Source organism: Zalophus californianus, chromosome 8 (assembly GCF_009762305.2).
Source record: "Zalophus californianus isolate mZalCal1 chromosome 8, mZalCal1.pri.v2, whole genome shotgun sequence".
NCBI classification, from domain to species: domain Eukaryota; kingdom Metazoa; phylum Chordata; class Mammalia; order Carnivora; family Otariidae; genus Zalophus; species Zalophus californianus.
In genome coordinates this window covers 94,295,322-94,314,799 of record NC_045602.1, presented here as the reverse complement: position 1 = coordinate 94,314,799, position 19,478 = coordinate 94,295,322, and the positions used below count along the sequence as shown (strand labels likewise).

Below are 19,478 nucleotides of genomic sequence, written 5' to 3'. Positions count from 1 at the left end.
TTTTCCAAAGAAGACATGCAAATGGCCAACAGATACATGAAAAAGTGCTCAACATCGCTTGGCATCAGGGAAATCCAAATCAAAACCTCAATGAGATACCACCTCACACCAGTCAGAATGGCTAAAATTAACAAGTCAGGAAACGACAGATGTTGGCGGGGATGCGGAGAAAGGGGAACGCTCCTACACTGTTGGTGGGAATGCAAGCTGGTGCAACCCCTCTGGAAAACAGTATGGAGGTTCCTCAAACTGTTGGAAATAGAGCTACCATACAATCCAGCAATTGCACTACTGGGTATTTACCCCAAAGATACAAATGTAGGGATCCGAAGGGGTATGTGCACCCCAATGTTTATAGCAGCAATGTCCACAATAGACAAACTGTGGAAAGAGCCAAGATGTCCATCAACAGATGAATGGATAAAGAAGATGAGGTATATATACACGATGGAATATTATGCAGCCATCAAAAGGAATGAGATCTTGCCATTTGCAACGACGTGGATGGAACTGGAGGGTATAATGCTGAGTGAAATAAGTCAATCAGAGAAAGACTTGTATCATATGACCTCACTGATAGGAGGAATTCTTAATCTGAGAAAACAAACTGAGTGTTGCTGGAGTGGTGGGGGGTGGGAGGGATGGGGTGGCTGGGTGATAGACATTGGGGAGGGTATGTGCTATGGTGAGTGCTGTGAATTGTACAAGATTGTTGAATCACAGATCTGGATTTCTGAAACAAATAATGCAATATATGTTAAGAAAAAAAAAGAAGAAGATAGCAGGAGGGGAAGAATGAAGGGGAGTAAGTCAGAGGGGGAGACGAACCATGAGAGACGATGGACTCTGAAAAACAAACTGAGGGTTCTATAGGGGAGGGGTGTGGGGGGATGGGTTAGCCTGGTGGTGGGTATTAAAGAGGGCACATTCTGCGTGGAGCACTGGGTGTTATGCACAAACAATGAATCATGGAACACTACATCAAAAACTAATGATGTAATGTATGGTGATTAACATAACAATAAAAAATTTAAAAAAAGGTCAATCGATTCAAACATACAGACTGCCAAAGATATACAGATGGCAAATCGCACATGAAAGATGCTCCAGATCACTAGTCATTAGAGAAATGCAAATTAAAACCACAATAAGATACCACTACCACTAAAATAAAAAGACTGATCATATTAAATGTCAATGAGAATGTAAAGTAACTACAACTGTCATACTGCTGGTGAGAATGTCAACCATTATGGGAAGCACTCTGGCAGTCAAACATATAACTTTATACGATTCAGCCATTCCATTCTCAAGAGACAGGAAAGCACATGTGGACTTAGAGACTTGTACACAAATGTTTACAGTAGCTTTGTTTATATCCAAATACTAGAAGCAGCCCAAATGCCCATCAACAAGTGAGTGGATAAACAAACCATGGTATATCTATACAATGGAATACTATACTACTGAGAAATGAACCATTAATATATGCACCAACACAGAATATCAAAATAATTATATTGAGTGAAAGAAGCCAAACAAAGAAGAGTATATACTGCATGATTCTATTTCTATAAGATTCTAGAAAATCAAATTAATCTATAATGACAAAAAGCAGATCAGTGGTGACCTGGAGGACTGGGCAGGAGGGTGGGAAAAGAGCATGAGAAAACCATTGGGAATGATGGCTATGTTCATTATCTCGATTGTTATAATGATTTCACAGGTATACACCTATGTCAAAACTTCTCAAAATTAACATTATCTATACATATTGTTTATTGTATGTCAATTATACTCCCCCAAAAGAGCTGTTTTTTTGAAAAGGAAAAAACAGAGCAGGTGGTCTAGAAGTGACTAAGTGAAAGATCAGGAGGACAGAGGTTGTGCTCAGATACAGGTCTGTATGATGACAAGAGTGCAGAAGAAAACCAGGAAACCATGGAGGGTGAGGGGTCAAGGAGCTGATGGGTAACTTGATAAGAAGGGAAAGGACTCGGAGACAGCTAAGCCATTAAAAAAAAGGCAAGTAGGCAGATCAGAAGATATGGCAGCAACAAGGACAGACAAGGCCTAGTCAAGGGAGAGGTTTCCACAGAGGGGGTGGTGGATGAGGTCTGGAATGGACCTTGGAGAAGAAAGACCATGATCTCACTCCCACAGGCCTGAGGGAGACAAAGAAGCCTGATTTGAGAAAAGCCAGGTTTCAGAGAGCCGAGGAGGTGAAACCAAGAGGGTGAGGCTCTAGGGCTGTCGCTTAACCCAGTGAGAGGATTTCCAGAGGGTCGAGTACAAACTGGGAAGGAGGGCAAGAAATGCAGGCAACGATGACAAAAGCACCCCAGAGAGGACCCTGGGAAGACACCAAGTGGGTCCAAGGGGCATCAGGCTCAGCCATCACCTGGTGACATGAAGGCAGTTCAGCCTGGCTGCAATGCATCTCTGAGGGAGCCCTAGTGTAAAGTGCACAGGAGACCCTGTTCCCTCAGGAAGAGGGGGCTGTGGTGTGTCCTGACTACGAGGAACCCAGGGAGGGCTGTCGGGCTCAGGGTCCCAAGCAGTAGTTAGAGCCCAGTGAGCTGTAGAAACTTTGAGAAATAAGGCTGCTCAGAGGTTGTGTTCACAGCCCAAGCACTGTCAGGCCACTGGGTAGCCCAAGGCATAAAGCAAAGGATACTCTTAAAAAGTCATAAACAAATCTGCAGTTTAATTATGCATTGGTTTTTATATTCTGTATAAGAAGAACCTGGTTGAGCAAAGATTAATAATGACTCCTATAAAAAACACATATGAACCACATCTTCTTTATCCACTGGTCTGTTGAAGGGCCATTGAACTGTTCTTTCCACAGTTTGGCTATTGCGGACATTGCTGCTATGAACATTGGGGTGCATATGGCCCTTCTTTTCACTACATCTGTGTCTTTGGGGTAAATACCCAGGAGTGCAATTGCCGGGTCAGAGGGTAGCTCTATTTTTAAATTTTTGAGAAACCTCCACACTGTTTTCCAAAGTGGCTGTACCAACTTGCATTCCCACCAACAGTATAAGAGGGTTCCCCTTTCTCCACAACCTCTCCAACATTCATTGTTTCTTGCCCTGTCAATTTTTGCCATTCTAACTGGTGTAAGGTGGTATCTCAATGTGGTTTTGATTTGGATTTTCCTGATGGCTAATGATGATGAACATTTTTTCATATGTCTGTTAGCCATTTGTATGTCTTCTTTGAAGAAGTGTCTGTTCATGTCTGTTCATGTCTTCTGCCTAATTTTTGACTTGATTATTTGGTTTTTGGCTTTTGGAATATTACTCAGCCATCAAAAGGATGAATACCTAATTTTACATCAACATGGATGGGACTGGAGGAGATTATGCTAAGTGAATAAGTCCAGCAGAGAAAGTCAATTATCATATGGTTTCACTTATTTGTGGAACATAAGGAACAGCATGGAGGGCACTAGGAGAAGGAAGGGAAAAATGAAGTGGGGGAATCGGAGGGAGAGATGAACCATGAGAGATGATGGACTCTGAAAAACAAACTTAGGGGGGAATGGGTTAGCCTGGTGATGGGTATTAAGGAGGGCACATATTGCATGGAGCACTGGGTGTTATACAAAAACAATGAATCATGGAACATTACATCAAAAACTAATGATGTATTGTATGGTGACAAACATAACATAATTAAATTAAATTAAATTAAAAAAAAACATATAAGGTACTGTGTGAATTTTCCCTTTGAGCCCAATCCTTTAAACCCAAGGGCTATTTATTTTGAAGATTTTTGATATAAAACATCTCTAGTACAAAATAAATCCTTCCACCCACAGCAAACATTTATTGCAAACAGGCATAGCACTGTACACTGAATGGGACAAGAAATCTGCTTCCTTGAAGCTCATGAGCAGTAAACCTTCCAAAGCAAACACATATAACTTGAATTCTATACTGATGATGCATGGGCACATGAAAGGGGGCCACAGCCTGCCCCTGCACCAAATACCCTTGGTTTACTGATGTGCCATTTTTATCATCTCCTCACATCCTGTCAGCTCTCATTATTACAGAGGTAAGGCTTCAAGTGCCCACCCTTGTCCACCATGATGTATTGGCCTAAAATTGGCTTTAGGAAAATCTTCTCATTCGTAATTAGTCACGGAATTTACAAACCGTTGAGTAGCAGGTTGGCAGACATCACAGTTGGTGAGTGTTCTGTCAGCCACTTCCCTAATCTTCTTACTCTCTAAACCTCACTTGAAGCAGTATCTCCAGATGCCTGGAATAATGAACACTGTTCATTTCACATTACAACACTTAGAGTCCAAACAGGCTTCCTCATTCAATGGCTTATATAAATCCTTAAGCATAGAAAAACTTACAGACTATTTTCTCCCTCTAAAAACAGTTTAGAGAGAAACAGAACCTCTCTCTTTGCTACTGACAAAACAAGATGGCAGGATAAGAAACTCACTTCAAACATTGTGGCAGCTGATGTTTCAAATTGACTTCTTTCTCTGTATAAAACCTAGCTATCCAGTAGGTCTGAGAACTTTTAAGACTTGCAGAATATAGGAATTGCTCTTATTTTAGGTTTCTATACTTAGGGACATTATTTGTAGTGTGGGGCAGGAAGTATACCGAATCAGTGGTATGTAAACCCAGCTTCAAGGTTCTAAACCAGTATTCCAGAGTATCTTGGCCACTATTGGCCACAGTAACATTTAATTAAGAAGTTTATACAGTAGTGTTCTTCATATTAGGTAAGAAATATTAGATATCTAGAATATAAAAGATCTAAAATAAGGAATATTAGATACCTAGAATGTCTGGAACTGACTAGTGAAAAGCTTCCTGCCCTAGCCTCAACAGGTTTCACAGAAGTCAAGAAGATGCTGACGCTATGGAAATATTTAAGGCACATTCCTTTCCCTTTAAAATCTGGTGTTTCCTTATAGTTTCTTAGTTTTTATAACTAATTTGGTCAAGACCTTGAGTGACATATGGTGGCCGTTTTAACAAATCCAAATAAACTGGGAAGAATGGAAGAGAGTGAGGTCAAGAAAATGTGTAGAATGGCTAATCCACAATCCCCTACTGGAAATTTCAAAATCTAAGAATCTATGAAAATTAAAGCTTTTTGTGTGGAATTTACAGTGGACAGGACCTGACCTGAATCTGAACTCATGTGGTGGCAACACCCGACTAACCTGAGGCTACTTCATATCTTAGGCTGCAGAAATAAGAATTCTCTTGGTTACAAGGTACTGTCCAGTCCCCTGGGGTGTTACATATAGATATCAACATTGTGTTAATGTTTGCTGAACATCAATACACCACATTGCCATTCTAAAATCTGAAAAATTTTGATTCCAAAGTACATTTAGCCTGAAGATCATCATAAAAGGTATGTGGACCTGCCTAATCACCAACTTCTACCCAGTTTGATAAATCATGCAAAAATACATTTATCTGAAAAGAGCCTGTTTAATTCAAGTATTAAGCATATAAGCATCAAAATAAGGATGATTTTATATGCAAATGCTCATACTTCAACATTCTGAAACATGACTCATACTGGCCGTGTTTTACAGCCAGTTTATTCTATACACGAGATAAACTAGCTTATTCTACACACTAAACTAGATAAACAGCACCTGCTCTTATGCTGGCTCAGGGGACTAGTACTCTGCAATCCCAATCCAAGAGTCACTATTCTTGGTCAGACACTATTAAACTGGGTAAAAAGCTACTTGTACCTGCAATCTTAACCAGTCCATGTGGTAATAGTAGCCAGAATTAAGGTAATACCATACACCACCTCCGAGATGCATAAAGTTTCACAACACAAATAGTAAATGAATTTCTACACCCAGTTCTAGTAAGTTTATTCAGGATGAGGGGGGCCTATTAATCTTCAGACATTTTAAAGTACTCTCTGTAGAAAATGAGTATCCTTTTCATACATATGACAAAACAGAATGGATGGATTATACCTAGCACAAATAAAAAATTCTGCATGCAGTTATTTCTCATTTTCATCCATTCCTGCTACACCATGGAGCGTTACAAATCCCTACAATTCCTCTTCAGATTATACTTACCATTTGATTTTTAAATTTTTACTTTAAATACACAATGTTGAAGTATCAATGAACAGAAATGCTATCAATAACACTATAATTTAAAGGAAAATCTTCTTTGTGTATTTGAAAGATTTAAAGACCAAGGCTTCTACCTTCAAGTAATGATTTAATCATTCAGTTCGGGAGATGTATTTATTATATATATTTCACTAAACAGTTCAGTTTATATAAGTATCAGTTATATTTTTTCACATAAATAGTACTAAATTAAATTTGGGATTCTGAATTTTGAAATATCCACCGAAAGTGCCATGTTCTTTCAGGTCCCATGTCTTTCACAGATTGATCTCTCATCTAGGAAACCCTTTCCACACTTGTATTTCAAGGCTCAGGTAGTGATTACCTCTCTTGAAGCCTTCCTCAAGTCCTCTGAATAGAATTGTTCGACTTTCTTTGCTACCATTACACTTTTCGTAGCAACAATTATACTGTAATTATTTTTTTTTCTCACCTATCCCTCACCCTGGCAATCAGCTTATATAATACAAGCATGGTGAGATATTCTTCATTTCTACCCCAGAACTTTTGTTTCTCCCTCAATAGATATTTGAATGAATGATCAGAGAGTAAAGACGCCATTATGAGGTTATGTTCTCCTCAAATATGATCATCTGTCAAGGAGGAAAAAAGGGGGAACTGTCAGTCTTCAAAGGCAGAAAGACCAAACCAGACACTCTTTAAAAAGAAAGTAGGATTCACAGTCAATAGCACAAATTACACCAGTTGTGCCATGAATATTAAATTGAGAGGAAACACTGCTCGATGTCAAGAGCTGCACAGAAAGCACAGCAGTGGTAACTTGGCTATATTTCAAGTTCCCTCCTGCTGCCACACCCTAAAGCATTCAAACAGAGTATCTCTGCATCAATGATAAAGTCTTGAAGAACAAGATATTTTTCTAAGAAAAAAATGAAAAGTTACTTAAAAATACTCTGGATCAAATGTTTCTCAATTTTGTGCACAGGAATCCCCTGGAGCTCTTGTTAGAAATGCAGACTGTGATTTGGTAGGTCTGGCTGGGGCCTGACATTTTACATTTTCTAACAAGCTCTCAGGTGAGGCTGATGCTGCTGGTCAATGAACCATCTTTTTTAAGGAGCACTTATGACGTAGGGATAGATATTCTATTTTCCTCCAAAGTGCAGGTTGGACTTGTCTTACTTTTAACCAGAATACCCTTGTTACCATTCCTTGCTATAACCTAATCTTGATGGTGCTAATTATATAAAATATTACTGAAAATTCAACTGGAAAAAATCTGTATCACTTTAGAAATCTTTAAATTGTTCTTACCTATACTCTGGTAATGCCATCGAAAGAAAATTCGTTCAGGTAGAAATTGCAGTATTTTCTATAAAACAAATTTAAAAATTGTTAAGATATAAAGAGAAAATAAACTACACATTTCATGATAGTACTGTGTGTGTGTGTGTGTGTGTGTGTGTGTGTGTGTGTGTGTGTGTGTATCAGAAAAGAAAATCTATTTCCAATAACGTAAATAGTGCACCTGATCCTGTAGCCCATGGGACAGTGTCTTTTACTTGCCCCAAGCAACCTTCCTCCCCTGAGAAGAGGGAAAAAAACCCTAAAATGATCATTTTATCTTAATTAAATCATAGTCATTGCTTAAGTTTATATTAAAAGAATAATTTCTCAAATGCCAGATTCCCCAGGTTTCTGCTTTTTCATCTTCCACTTCCCCTTTCCATTATCATCATTATTAGTCTCTGGACAAGGACCAGAGTCAGGAAGAAAGATGAACAACAAGGAGGATAAGACCATGAACATACGGTGGAATAACAAAATGAAATTGCTGCCAAGAATTTCTTGAAATTAATAGCTAAAAATAAGTTTAGGATTGCAGTTCAGAATTCCGCCTTCTTCACCCCCACACATTGGAAGATACAATAAGGAATGAATGTATGATATACAAGAGTATTTGGCTAATAAAAGCAGCTTTAAAAAAAAAAAACCCAAATGACCTTTTTCCTTTTTTACCACTTTAAAATAAGTTTTGGCAAGTATACTCTTGGGTCATAAGATTCTTTGTATTTTATCTGCAACCACCTTTTTAAGAAATGTAGAAATCCAAAAACTTATCAAAATATATTTTTTGATATTGATAACACATCACTATTTTACCATGAAAAATCCTCATTCTAGGTTAATCTAGGCTAATATTCTAACATTTTGAAAGATGAAGGTAAAAAATGTATATCCAGATCCCCTGGTATATTTCCAGGCAGCTAATCAACTGCCTCCTCCATTTGAGCCAGCCTGAGGTTTTGTTTTCATTTTCTTGTCTTAACTTTCCCCAGGGTCAGTGACATATACCTGTATTATTTCATTTGTTCTCATTTGACAACAATGAACATGTAAGAACATCTACTGAGAAAAGGCACGACAGGTAAATTTCCATCAGACACAGGTGACTTTATTTTTTTTAAAGATTTATTTATTTATTTATTTTTAATTTTATTTTATTATGTTAGTCACCATACAGTACATTATTAGTTTTGATGTAGTGATCCATGATTCATTGTTTGTGCATAACATCCAGTACTCCAAGCAGTACGTGCCTTCTTTAATACCCATCACCAGGCTAACCCATCCCCCCACCTCCCTCCCCTCTAGAACCCTCAGTTTGTTTCTCAGAGTCCATAGTCTCTCATGGTTCATCTCCCCTTCCGATTTCCCCCGCTTCATTTTTCCCTTCCTTCTCCTAATGTCAGACGCAGGTGACTTTAAATGACACCGATTCCTTGCTCTGCCCAGATGCTTTTCCACCCACAGCCTTGTGCCGATGGCGCCACCTCACCATCCCTCTCACTGCAAGCACCACCTCCCCACAGAGGCCCTTCTGCACCTTCTTTCTTTCTGGGTGCCACCTCACCACTGCTCTGATGCTTTCTCTACCACCTGTTCTGTCATCTTCCTAGCCCTCACCCCTAGCTGAAGTGATCTTCACGTTCACTCATTTGAAGGCAGTATTCCCTCCCCCAGAGTGTAAGCCCCACAAGAACAAGAACACCTCTGTCTTTTCTCTGAAGCATCCCCAGAACCAAGAGCACGGCTGGCACACAGCATGTGCTCAAATAAATACTCAGTAGAAGAATTATGCATGCTTTTTACTTGTAGAACTGTTTTGAGTATTACAAGTGGAGCGCACTGTGCAGTCACTGAACAGGTTCCAGCTGGAGTGGAATTTAAGATGGCTGAGAAGAGAGGCAGAGATATCAATGAAGAGGCAATGGTAGCACATCAGAGGAACGAAGTGGCCTGGACAAAGGTCAGCAAGATAAAGAGAAGCATATAATGGTGGTATCTAGGAGGTAAAACTGTCAAGACGGTGGTCAGAGTAGTTGTGGTGAATGGAGGACTCAAGAATGACTCCCCAGTGGCTCAGCAGATGGCAATACTTCTATCTAAGATATCAAATCCAGAAGGAATCCCAGAACTGAAGCATGTCAAGTTTGGTTCTGGACATCCTGGAATTGGAGGTGTCAACAGACTTCTTCGAGGAGATGTTCTAGGCAATTATATATAGGGGCCTGGAGGGCAGAAGCAGGATTTAGATGGTAACAGAACACAAGTAGCAGCTGAAGATAATGTGTGTATAAGATCCCTCTGAGACGGCTTAAAAGGAGATGAAATGAAACCCTAGAGATACTGGTATGTTGAAATTCTCCGAAGACAACAAGGATGAAGAAGGAAGGGGCACCTGGGTGGCTCAGTCCGTTAAGCATCTGCCTTCGGTTCAGGTCATGATCCCAGGGTCCTGGGATCGAGCCAACATCGGGCTCCCTGCTCAGCAGGGAGTCTGCTTCTCCCTCTCCCTCTGCTCTTACCCTTGCTTGTGCTCTCTCTCTTTAAGTAAATAAAATCTTTTAAAAATAGGATGAAGAAAGAAGAGCAGAAGCTGGAGACAAGTATGCACAGGTCAAAGAAAAAATTTTCAATGTGCCAGGTGTTTGCACATTTATTTGTCTTGGAGATTAAAAATACTTATGACTATTTATATGTACACTTAGAAAAAGTTAAAATATGCTGGAAAATATAAGAAAACTGATGCAAATGAAAATATAAGAAAAGTGATTTCAGTACTGAATCAAGTGAATGCAACATTTTTTTTTAAAGATTTTATTTATTTATTTAACAGAGAGAGAGAGAGAGAGAGCGAGAGCTGGAACACAAGCAGAGGGAGTTGGAGAGGGAGAAGCAGGCTTCCCGCCAAGCAGGGAGCCCGATGCGGGGCTTGATCCCAGGACCCTGGGATCATGACCTGAGCCGAAGGCAGACACTTAATGACTGAGCCACCCAGGTGCCCAAATGAACTCAACATTATCTGTTGCCTGAAGAACCCATAACTTTTGTCAGCCAGACATCAAACACCAGGCAGGATTGATCAATCTATAAACTGTGCAGAGGCAAGTAAATGGCTCTTTGAGGGAAAAAATCAAGTAGGTTTTCACCTTGCAATATACACCAACATGTGTATTAGATGAATAATATACAGAAGGAAGTAAGGGTAAAAACCAGGTTATGTTTTAAGTTTCATTACAGTAAAAGGGAATCAGAAGAAGAAAAATTAAGTCTGTTCTCTCTGGAATATTTTAATAAGAACCCATGCAAGCACTGTCCTACCAACAGAACGTACACCTCAGCATGCCCATGAGCTGCAGATGAGGACACAGACAGGAGTATAGGACCCAGAGAGCTGTCTATAGATTATGGGAAATCATCACAAGCAAAGAGAAAATCAACAACTCTGGACCTGAGAAGAAGGACCAGGGTCTCAGCAGTCAGGCTGCCACGGACAAATAAGCAACTCTAGAGCCCAGAAAAATCATGGTCTGGAGATGGGCGAGGAAGTTTCCAGACTAAAGAGAGAAAGATGGCCTCCATTCACATCTAAGTCTTATGGTTCTAACTCATACTTCCCTTCACTGAAAAATTTATTACAGAGGCTAGTTCGGTATGTTTGATAACAGATGAATAATGGTCATTGCAGGCTGAGTTCTCTGAGGATGGACACTGTGGAGTTAGGAGTGCCCTGGTTTACTGGAAAGGAATTCTGTGGAAGGGAAATGAGGAAGTAGGAGTGGGCAGGGAGCCTCAGACCACCATAGAGAGCTGAAAGTCTCTGTCAGCTTAGCAGAAGCTCCAGAGCAAAGACGGCGCATTAGAAGGGTCTGGCGTGCCTGAAAATGGCTAGGTTCTCATACCACCACCTTGCTCAGTCACCGGCTGGGGATGAGAAGAGGAGACACACCTCTCTGTCACAATAATCTTCCAATGATTAATTAGAATATTTTCATCATATTAAGAGGCTGAAGTACTAAGAGCAGCGTACCCTACTCCAGGGACAGCATCTCTGCTGGCATCATTTCTTGTCAATGGGCTGCTGTCTCACGTTGACTAAAGCCTAGGCCTGTTGAGTCTTTCTGGTCCTTTTTCTGCCTCCTTCCTTGCAGTTCAGTCTTCCTGAGTGAATGGCACGGCAGTGACTCAGTATCCTACTTTCTCATGCATTCTCCACCAAGGGCACTGGGCGCCCCAGCTGGGCATTCCAGGATCATCTTTTGATCCCATCCTGCCATTTGATTTTAAAACATCGTGTAGAAGATGCTGAGAGAATTACTCCACAGATTCAGGATAGATCTTATATTGGACTAGATGAATGCTTGGCATGCCCACTGTTCTCCAGAGCTTTACTTTAGTAAGGAAACCAATTTGGCACTGAATCATGCTTCTCAGCTTTCCAAAATACTTATGTCTCCTTGATTTGGGTTTATTTTCTTAATGTGCAATAGAGAAAAATGTCTTTTTAATATAAAGAAAACTAAACACAGCAAGATGACGTGTATCTAGACACGTAGATACTGTCTGTCGCCACTACTAGTCTCCAACTTGTTTAGAGATCGGGCCTATGATCATTACCACTTCTGGATAAAAGTTTTCAGATCTATAAAATGGATGCACTTTAAAGACACTCAAAAATAAACTCAATAAGGTTTGGATATGAAACACCATGCCCAAAGTCTGAGTTACTAAAAACATTCCCAAATGGACAGAATCTTACACAACAATTCAAAGGTTGAAACGTCACCCACACTGATGCTTCTTTTTGTACCCAAATATTGCAAGGACCACTTTTTTTATGCGTTAAAGTCTCTGAAGTCAATAAAAATAAAGCCCCACACGACCATCTGTGTCTAAATGCTAAGCCTGTCCCTCAGAAAGTCCCAGATGAAGCCTATCTTTGCTGAGGCAAATATATTATGGCATCTACTGCAGCTGATATTCTAAGCTACACTACTATGAATGCCACATAAGCTATTGACATCTTGTTTGTAGTTTCACTGGAGAGTAAAATAAAAAAAAAATTTCAAGAAAGCCACACAGTGTGAATAAATATTACTTTTCTGAAAAACACATGGTTCTGTTTAATGCTCAGTGCTCAGCTGCATCTATATGGTAATCCATTATAGCACACTTGAAATCAAAATTAGGTATTACTACTGATCAGCACATCAGGGAATCTGTCATTCTTTTAACTGATTATCCATAGTTCTTTTTTCTTCAGAACCTACTGCATGACCAGGAATAATGCGAAATGTAAGCTCGAGTTTATACAAGATGCTATAGTGTACTTTAAAACTGCTGATCTTTGTTTAATTTGTGTGGGAAACATTTTTTTCCCAAATTATTACCAGATGATTGCAACATATCCAAGTAGATTCACACTTAATTTCAATTCCACTTAAAAGGTAGGACGATGAAGAATGAGGACAAGATTACATCCTAACTCATGTCAGGTAATCTACCAAAATAATGGCCAACTAAACTTGTTACGTCCAGAAATAGGGAGCACGGGGTGCAACTCTCCCTGAAACTAGCCACATGACGCAGGGTGCAAGGTAAAGGAAATGCTGACTATGGAAAAAATAGGGAGTTTGGTTTAAAAGAATATTAAGTCTTAGTTACTTGACTTTTTAGTAATAAAAGGTCAGAAAACTTCTGACAACACAGCAGTTGGGTTTAAAGAAAACACCGTGAGTACCCAGGCCACAAGGACAGTCTGGTTTTTCTCTGCAACATTAAGCTCCAGAAGACTGTGTAGTCAATGGCTCACTGTAGGCCAAGCCAAGTAGAATGGGCACCAGAATACCACCCATATGGAGAACAGAAGTCCCAAACTACCAGGTGCTTATGTAAGAATCCAGTACATGATAAAGATAGCTACAGTAAACTATAGCTATTTTAAAAAGCAAACAAAATTCAGAATTTTGATGAAAAAAAAGATTATGATTCAGAAAATATATAGCCAGATTTATATGTTTGAAGCTAAAAGAAAGATATTCTAGAGCTGGAAGTATACCAGCCACATATCTCCCTTCCTCAACATACTAAGCAAATTCACATTCCAGCAAACACAAAGATTAATTAAACAATTCAAAAACAAAGGTGCAGGGGTATAAACACTGTGACAGTGAGCTATATTTATATAATAGGAGTTAATATGGTTATGAAAACTAGAGTAAATCCTCAAAATTATTAACCTAAGAGAAATAACATTCTAAAAATATTATAATAAAACAATCTGGAAACAAAATACTTAAAATAACTGAGAAGTGAGAAGTACAAAAAATATATGGGATTAAAGTAAAAGCATGGGGCCATCATCAAGTACTGCTTTACTCTTGCTATGCCTAATTAGAAGAAAAAAGTTTTGAAAAGTATTTTGCTAATTTAAAGACAATTATTAATAGCACAAATGATCATAGGGCAATGAGGGAAAAGTGAATGGGAAGAAATCAGAGAAGGAGATAAACCATGAGAGACTCTTAACTCTGGGAAACAAACTGTGGGTGGTGGAAAGGGAGGGCCTGAGGGGATGGGGTAACTGAATGATGGGCATTACAGAGGGCACGTGATGTGATGAACACTGGGTGTTATAAACAACTAATGAATCACTGAACACTACATAAAAAACTAATGATGTGCTATATGTTGGCTAATTGAATTTAAATTAAAAATAAATAAATAAATTTGCATTCTAAAAAATACTAATAAAGATAATTATTGGAAGGATAGAAAATAGAAAGTATATTTTCCAAATCACAAAGTATATTCCATAAAGTGAAAGTAACCCCTCCCTCAAAAAACAGAAGTAGAAGAAAAACCAAAAATGTTGATTATCACACACAAAAAATCATAAATACAAACAGGTTAAATTCCTCTACCAAAGACCAAGTCAGTCAGAACTGGCTTTCAAAGGCAGAAAGATTTAATAATAAAGTACAGAAAATGACATTTCAGGCATGCATGGGCACAAACACACAGCAAAGTAGTATTAATATCAAGTGAAAAGGCTTTAAGGGGGACAAAGGGAATCATTTCAAATAGATTAAAAATGTAATTCCACAATTTAGTGATAATATGAACCTTTAGGCAACCAAGAACATAGCATGAAAATAAAACAAAAAAGTACATGAAAATAAAAGAAATGCAGTAACTGAGGGGAAATAACATTTATCATAGGAGATTTTAATACACTTTATCTTTGACAGATAAAAGAGGCCATAGAGTACAATACAACACCTTTGAATATAGTTAAGAGTGGTTTAATATATATGTAGAGAGACAAAATTTCACTTCACAGATTCTAACATTAACGAAAATTTACCAAAAGTTATTTTTCTAAGCCATGTGAATAAACCCTCAAAGTAGGAGCTGCAGAAGTCACAAGTAAACTCAATGCACTGCACGTCCACCTTTGAGAGTTTAAACTAAAAAAATTTGCAAGTTCTTGAGAGATTTTGTTCTTGTGAGCAACCATCAAGTTAAAAAAAAAACACCCATAATTACAGACTAAAGATTATCAACAATGTGAATGCTATAGAACAAAAATCGGTCAAAGCTGAAAAAGAGGCAAATCTGTAGAGTTTAATTTTCTGTAATACCAGAATGAAATAAACAAAAATAAGCTTAAACTCAAAAAGTTTATAGAAGGTGATTTAAGGAAGAAATCAATATAAAAGAAAAGAAAAACAAATTTCATAACAACAAAAGCATCTCTAAGTGCTGCAAATCACTAAGCTATAGATGGGGATTTGAACTGGTAGTAGTGTAAGTAATTAAAACAAATTTCCTTTAAATCAACTGTTTATTTGACTCATTAATAAGTATTCTTAAGTGTCCCTTTTATGCCAGGTACCATGTGAGGGATTGGAGATAAAAGTGACATAGGACACTGTTCCTGCTCTAAAAATGATAGCCCTAAGGGGGAAAGGCAAGAACATCAGAGATGTCAGTACATGCACAAGGAAGTGAGTAGAGACAAGGCACACTTCCAAAGGGAGATCACCTTTGAACTGAATCCTGAAGAATACACAGGAGTAAGCCAAGCAGTGGAGTACATTTTAGGCAGACTAAGAAGTAGCAGGAAAAAAACAAAAACCAAAAACCCTGCTGCTTTGTTGTCAGTAAGAGCAAAAGTAAGGTGGGTGACAAGGGATGGAGCGCAGGCAAAGGCCAGATCAGGAAGGGCTTTGAACATCTTGGCAGGGAGTTCAGTCTTCATCTTAAAGGCCAAGGGAATCAGAATTACATTATACAAAGAGCAATTCAGGTGGGTGAGGGAGACAGAAGGGGCAGAAGATCACAGACCAAAAGACTAGTTATCAGGATACTCCAGTAGGAGGGAAGACTGAAGCTCTGAACAAAGGCTAAGACAGTGGGGAAAAAGAGGGTTATTTAAGAGCACCAGCATGAGATGTACAGAACCATGGAGTGGAGAAAAGTACTATCAATATCGATCAAAATAGACAGATACAAATAGGAAACCATTTTCATTATATTAAAAATGCAATATTCGAAAACATGGAAGTGTAGGCACCAAGGTTATTTTTTTTAAGATTTTATTTATTTATTTGAGAGAGAGAATGAGAGACAGACAGCATGAGAGGGAAGAGGGTCAGAGGGAGAAGCAGACCCCCCGCTGAGCAGGGAGCCCAATGTGGGACTCGATCCCAGGACTCCAGGATCATGACCTGAGCCAAAGGCAGTCGCTTAACCAACTGAGCCACCCAGGCGCCCCTGTAAGAGGTTATTTTTTCACTTTGCTTGAGATCATGCAAAGGTCTAATATCTTTTTAACGAAAATCAAATTTCACTAGACTTTATTTTTAATGAGCAACTATCCAGAGACCTTCACAAATCCTCGAATTAGTAGCATATAATTCTACCCTCAATATATGGTTTTGCTCTGAATAAAGCACTCACTAAAACAAATTCAAGAAGAGTCTTCTTTTCACACAAGGATCTTACATGGGAAATCTCAATCATAAGCAAACATGCCATACTTTCCTTCATTTCATACAAGCTTCTATTTTCTGGCTAAAAACTGTATTTTTCAGGTCTTTTCAATTTTGGCGCCAGCACAACCAGTTAGCAGTCTTTTCTGTGCCATTTTGTAACAAAATAAAACAAAAATATCACTTCCAGAGAGTTTCCAGGTAAGTAATAAGTAGAGAATTAACAATCCTCAGTGAGATGCCACCTTGTGGTTCCCACCATCCCAGAAACTTAAGAGGATTTAAATGCTTGCCTCAACACAATTAGAAAGTGTCGCAGAGGGGTGCCTGGGTGGCTCAGTCAGTTAAGCATCTGCCTTCAGTTCAGGTCATGATGCCAGGGTCCTGGGATCAAGCACCACATGGGGCTCCCTGCTTGGCTGAGAGCCTGCTTCTCCCTCTGCCTCTCCCCCTCCTTTTGTCTATCCATCTGCCTCATGCACTTTCTCTCTCTCAAATAAGTAAGTAAAATCTTAAAAAAAAAAAAAAGAAAGAAAGAAAAAGAAAAGGAGAAGAAAGTGTCACAGACCTGCAATTGGCCCAAGACTGGCCACTCCGCCAAGTTCACTCAGCGAATGCCCAGGTCTGCAAGAACAGCTGGTGCACTGCATGCAGACTTCAAGCCAGACTCTCATTCCAACCTGGCCAGTGTCACAAGCACATCAAACACTAGGTGTCACTCTGTAACAGACACCACACTACACATTCAAACAAAACAAGCCATCGAAAATTTACAGCATATGTTTGTACAACTCTCTCCTGAATTTATAAAAAAGAAACCAACTCATCCAAATCATGTTAACACACTAATTTAAATCAATTTAAAGGGAGAGAAAAAAACTCTTTACATATCTTCTGCTCTTCTACCAACAAATACAACATGCTATTGTGAATTTTCCACATATTTAGCCCTGATGCCATTTCTACCATCTGCCCCTTAAAGGGTTCTTGGAAGTATCTGCTAGTGCTGCCTTTCAGTGGACCTGTTCTGAGGGTGTCAGTTACCAACGAGTCAAGCAGCACACTATGTGAGAGGGGCTGGCATGCCAGGAAGCTCAGGGCATCTGGGCTGCAACAGATAATCACCAGAATGTAATTTCAGACTTCCACAAACATGTCTCCGGTTTCCCTTTCCCCAAGGTGAATTGAGTAATTCAGTATATCCTGTTGGGTCAATCCCAAGTTTCTCACCTGTAAGTTTCAAGGCATAAAGAAAACTGTAGACTTAAATATTAAATTTTCAAGTTAAAACATCCATTGAAAATGGCTCCTTTCAACTCAGACATTTGTAGTTTAATTCAAATTATTAACATGCTGTAATAAAATAATCAAATTTTAACCACAAACAATGCATTCAAAGAATCCCCAGAAAGGACTGGGGATTATATTTTGTTTCCATCTTCCCATTTGCAGAGATCATAAACATTTCATGATTCAAAGTGGACAGCAGTATAACCACAGGCTATAGAAATGAAAGGCCTGGGGCCTATGTTTTATTATTCTCCCAGTATCCATTATAGGGCACAGAATGGAGGAGTGATTTCTGAGCTAACTCACCACCGCAAGGAACATGTGAGACAAATGAGAAAGCGCACGACTAGCCATCCGGGCCTCTACTGTGATCCCTGCACAGGGGCCTCAAGGATTATCATGAAGCAGATCACACTATACCATAACAATACTGCTATCATCTGGAGTTGTTCCCAATCAAGGGCTCAACATTAATAAAAACAAGTATGACTAATGCTATGAAGCCAGAACAATTACATACATACCTCTCTTATCATTTAAAATACATATAACGCAATAAAATATGTCATAAAAAAGTGACCTAACATTCTGGTCAGGACAACCAGTGGCACTGATTTTGCTCACCAATTGGAATTCAGGACAGTTTTGGGGATTGGAGATGGGTGTCTCTACTGGCTCAGTTCTTTTTAAAATGTTCTCCATGGAATGTGAACTAACACTAGGTTTGTTTTGTTGTTTGTTTTTTTTTCCCCAATTGCAATCAGTCATTTAGAATTATTGCAGTGACCCAGGAGCTGCATTTAAAGTTGGCATCATTCTTTTAAAAGAAAAAAAAATCCATGGAAGTATCAAAATATTTGAAATCCTCAATAAGGACTTAAATTCCAAGGATTTAAGAAGAATCTGTTTTTCTTGTTCATTTTATTTGTTCTTGTCCCTCCTCCACTCAATAACAGTAAAGTGGTCCTTGTGGAAAAAAGAATAAAAAGCAGTAACAACATGAGAGGTTTGTGGAAGGAAGTCCTTCACTCAGCATGAGAAGGAAGGAGTAGCGTGGAAGTATGTTTGCACACTGGACCGTCTGAAATAAGTCATAACAAATAAAGCAAAGGAAAGCAGGGGCTGTGGAAACCAGTTAATTGCAAAACTACAATTCTGCTGTCTTGCTGTGTGGTATTTGCTCGTAAGAAAAGGTGTCAGCCGTTATATAAAGAAAGCAAAAGGATTGTGACTTAATCCTGCTGGATACCTGCCCTGAATGTGCTGGTCTGTCTATGATTCAGTCTAAGCTTTTCCACTGAACCCCTGCAGGAGCTTCGGATTCATTTTCATTGGCAAAGAGTTATAAAAGATATGCAGTTCCACCAAAGGAAGAAGAAAGAAGGTGGGGGAAGGAAAATGAGGTGGGGGGAGGTTGAGGGGGAGAAATGGAAACAAACATCTCAGAATTATTTGTAATCCTATTATATTCATAATCCTAGTTTTTCTTCAGGAAATGTTTTTGTTATTAATATCTGAGGTAGGATGATGCTATTAAGTGTGAAAATTATAATTTCCATCTATATTGGAAAAAATATCAAAACTCAAATTACTGACAGCAAATACAAAGCAACTGTACAGAGAGTGAAAACCAGCCATTCATTTTACCTTCTTTTGCACAACTCTGGGCACTGCACTGGATCCAGTTATGTTACTATTATCAGAAAAGCTAGTAAAAATCTTTTCCC

At 38.9% G+C, this 19,478-nt stretch overlaps 1 protein-coding gene across 6 annotated transcripts in view; it reads right to left on the bottom strand.

Moving 5' to 3' along the window:
- Positions 1 to 19,478, bottom strand: part of RALGAPA2 (Ral GTPase activating protein catalytic subunit alpha 2) — a 341,673-nt gene that overhangs the window by 274,584 nt on the left and 47,611 nt on the right. For all 6 annotated transcript variants that reach the window (XM_027624203.2, XM_027624204.2, XM_027624200.2 and 3 more), the window contains exon 4: positions 7,436 to 7,493. In XM_027624203.2, coding sequence (XP_027480004.1) covers positions 7,436 to 7,493 — 58 coding nt within the window. The remainder of the gene's footprint in view (positions 1 to 7,435; positions 7,494 to 19,478) is intronic.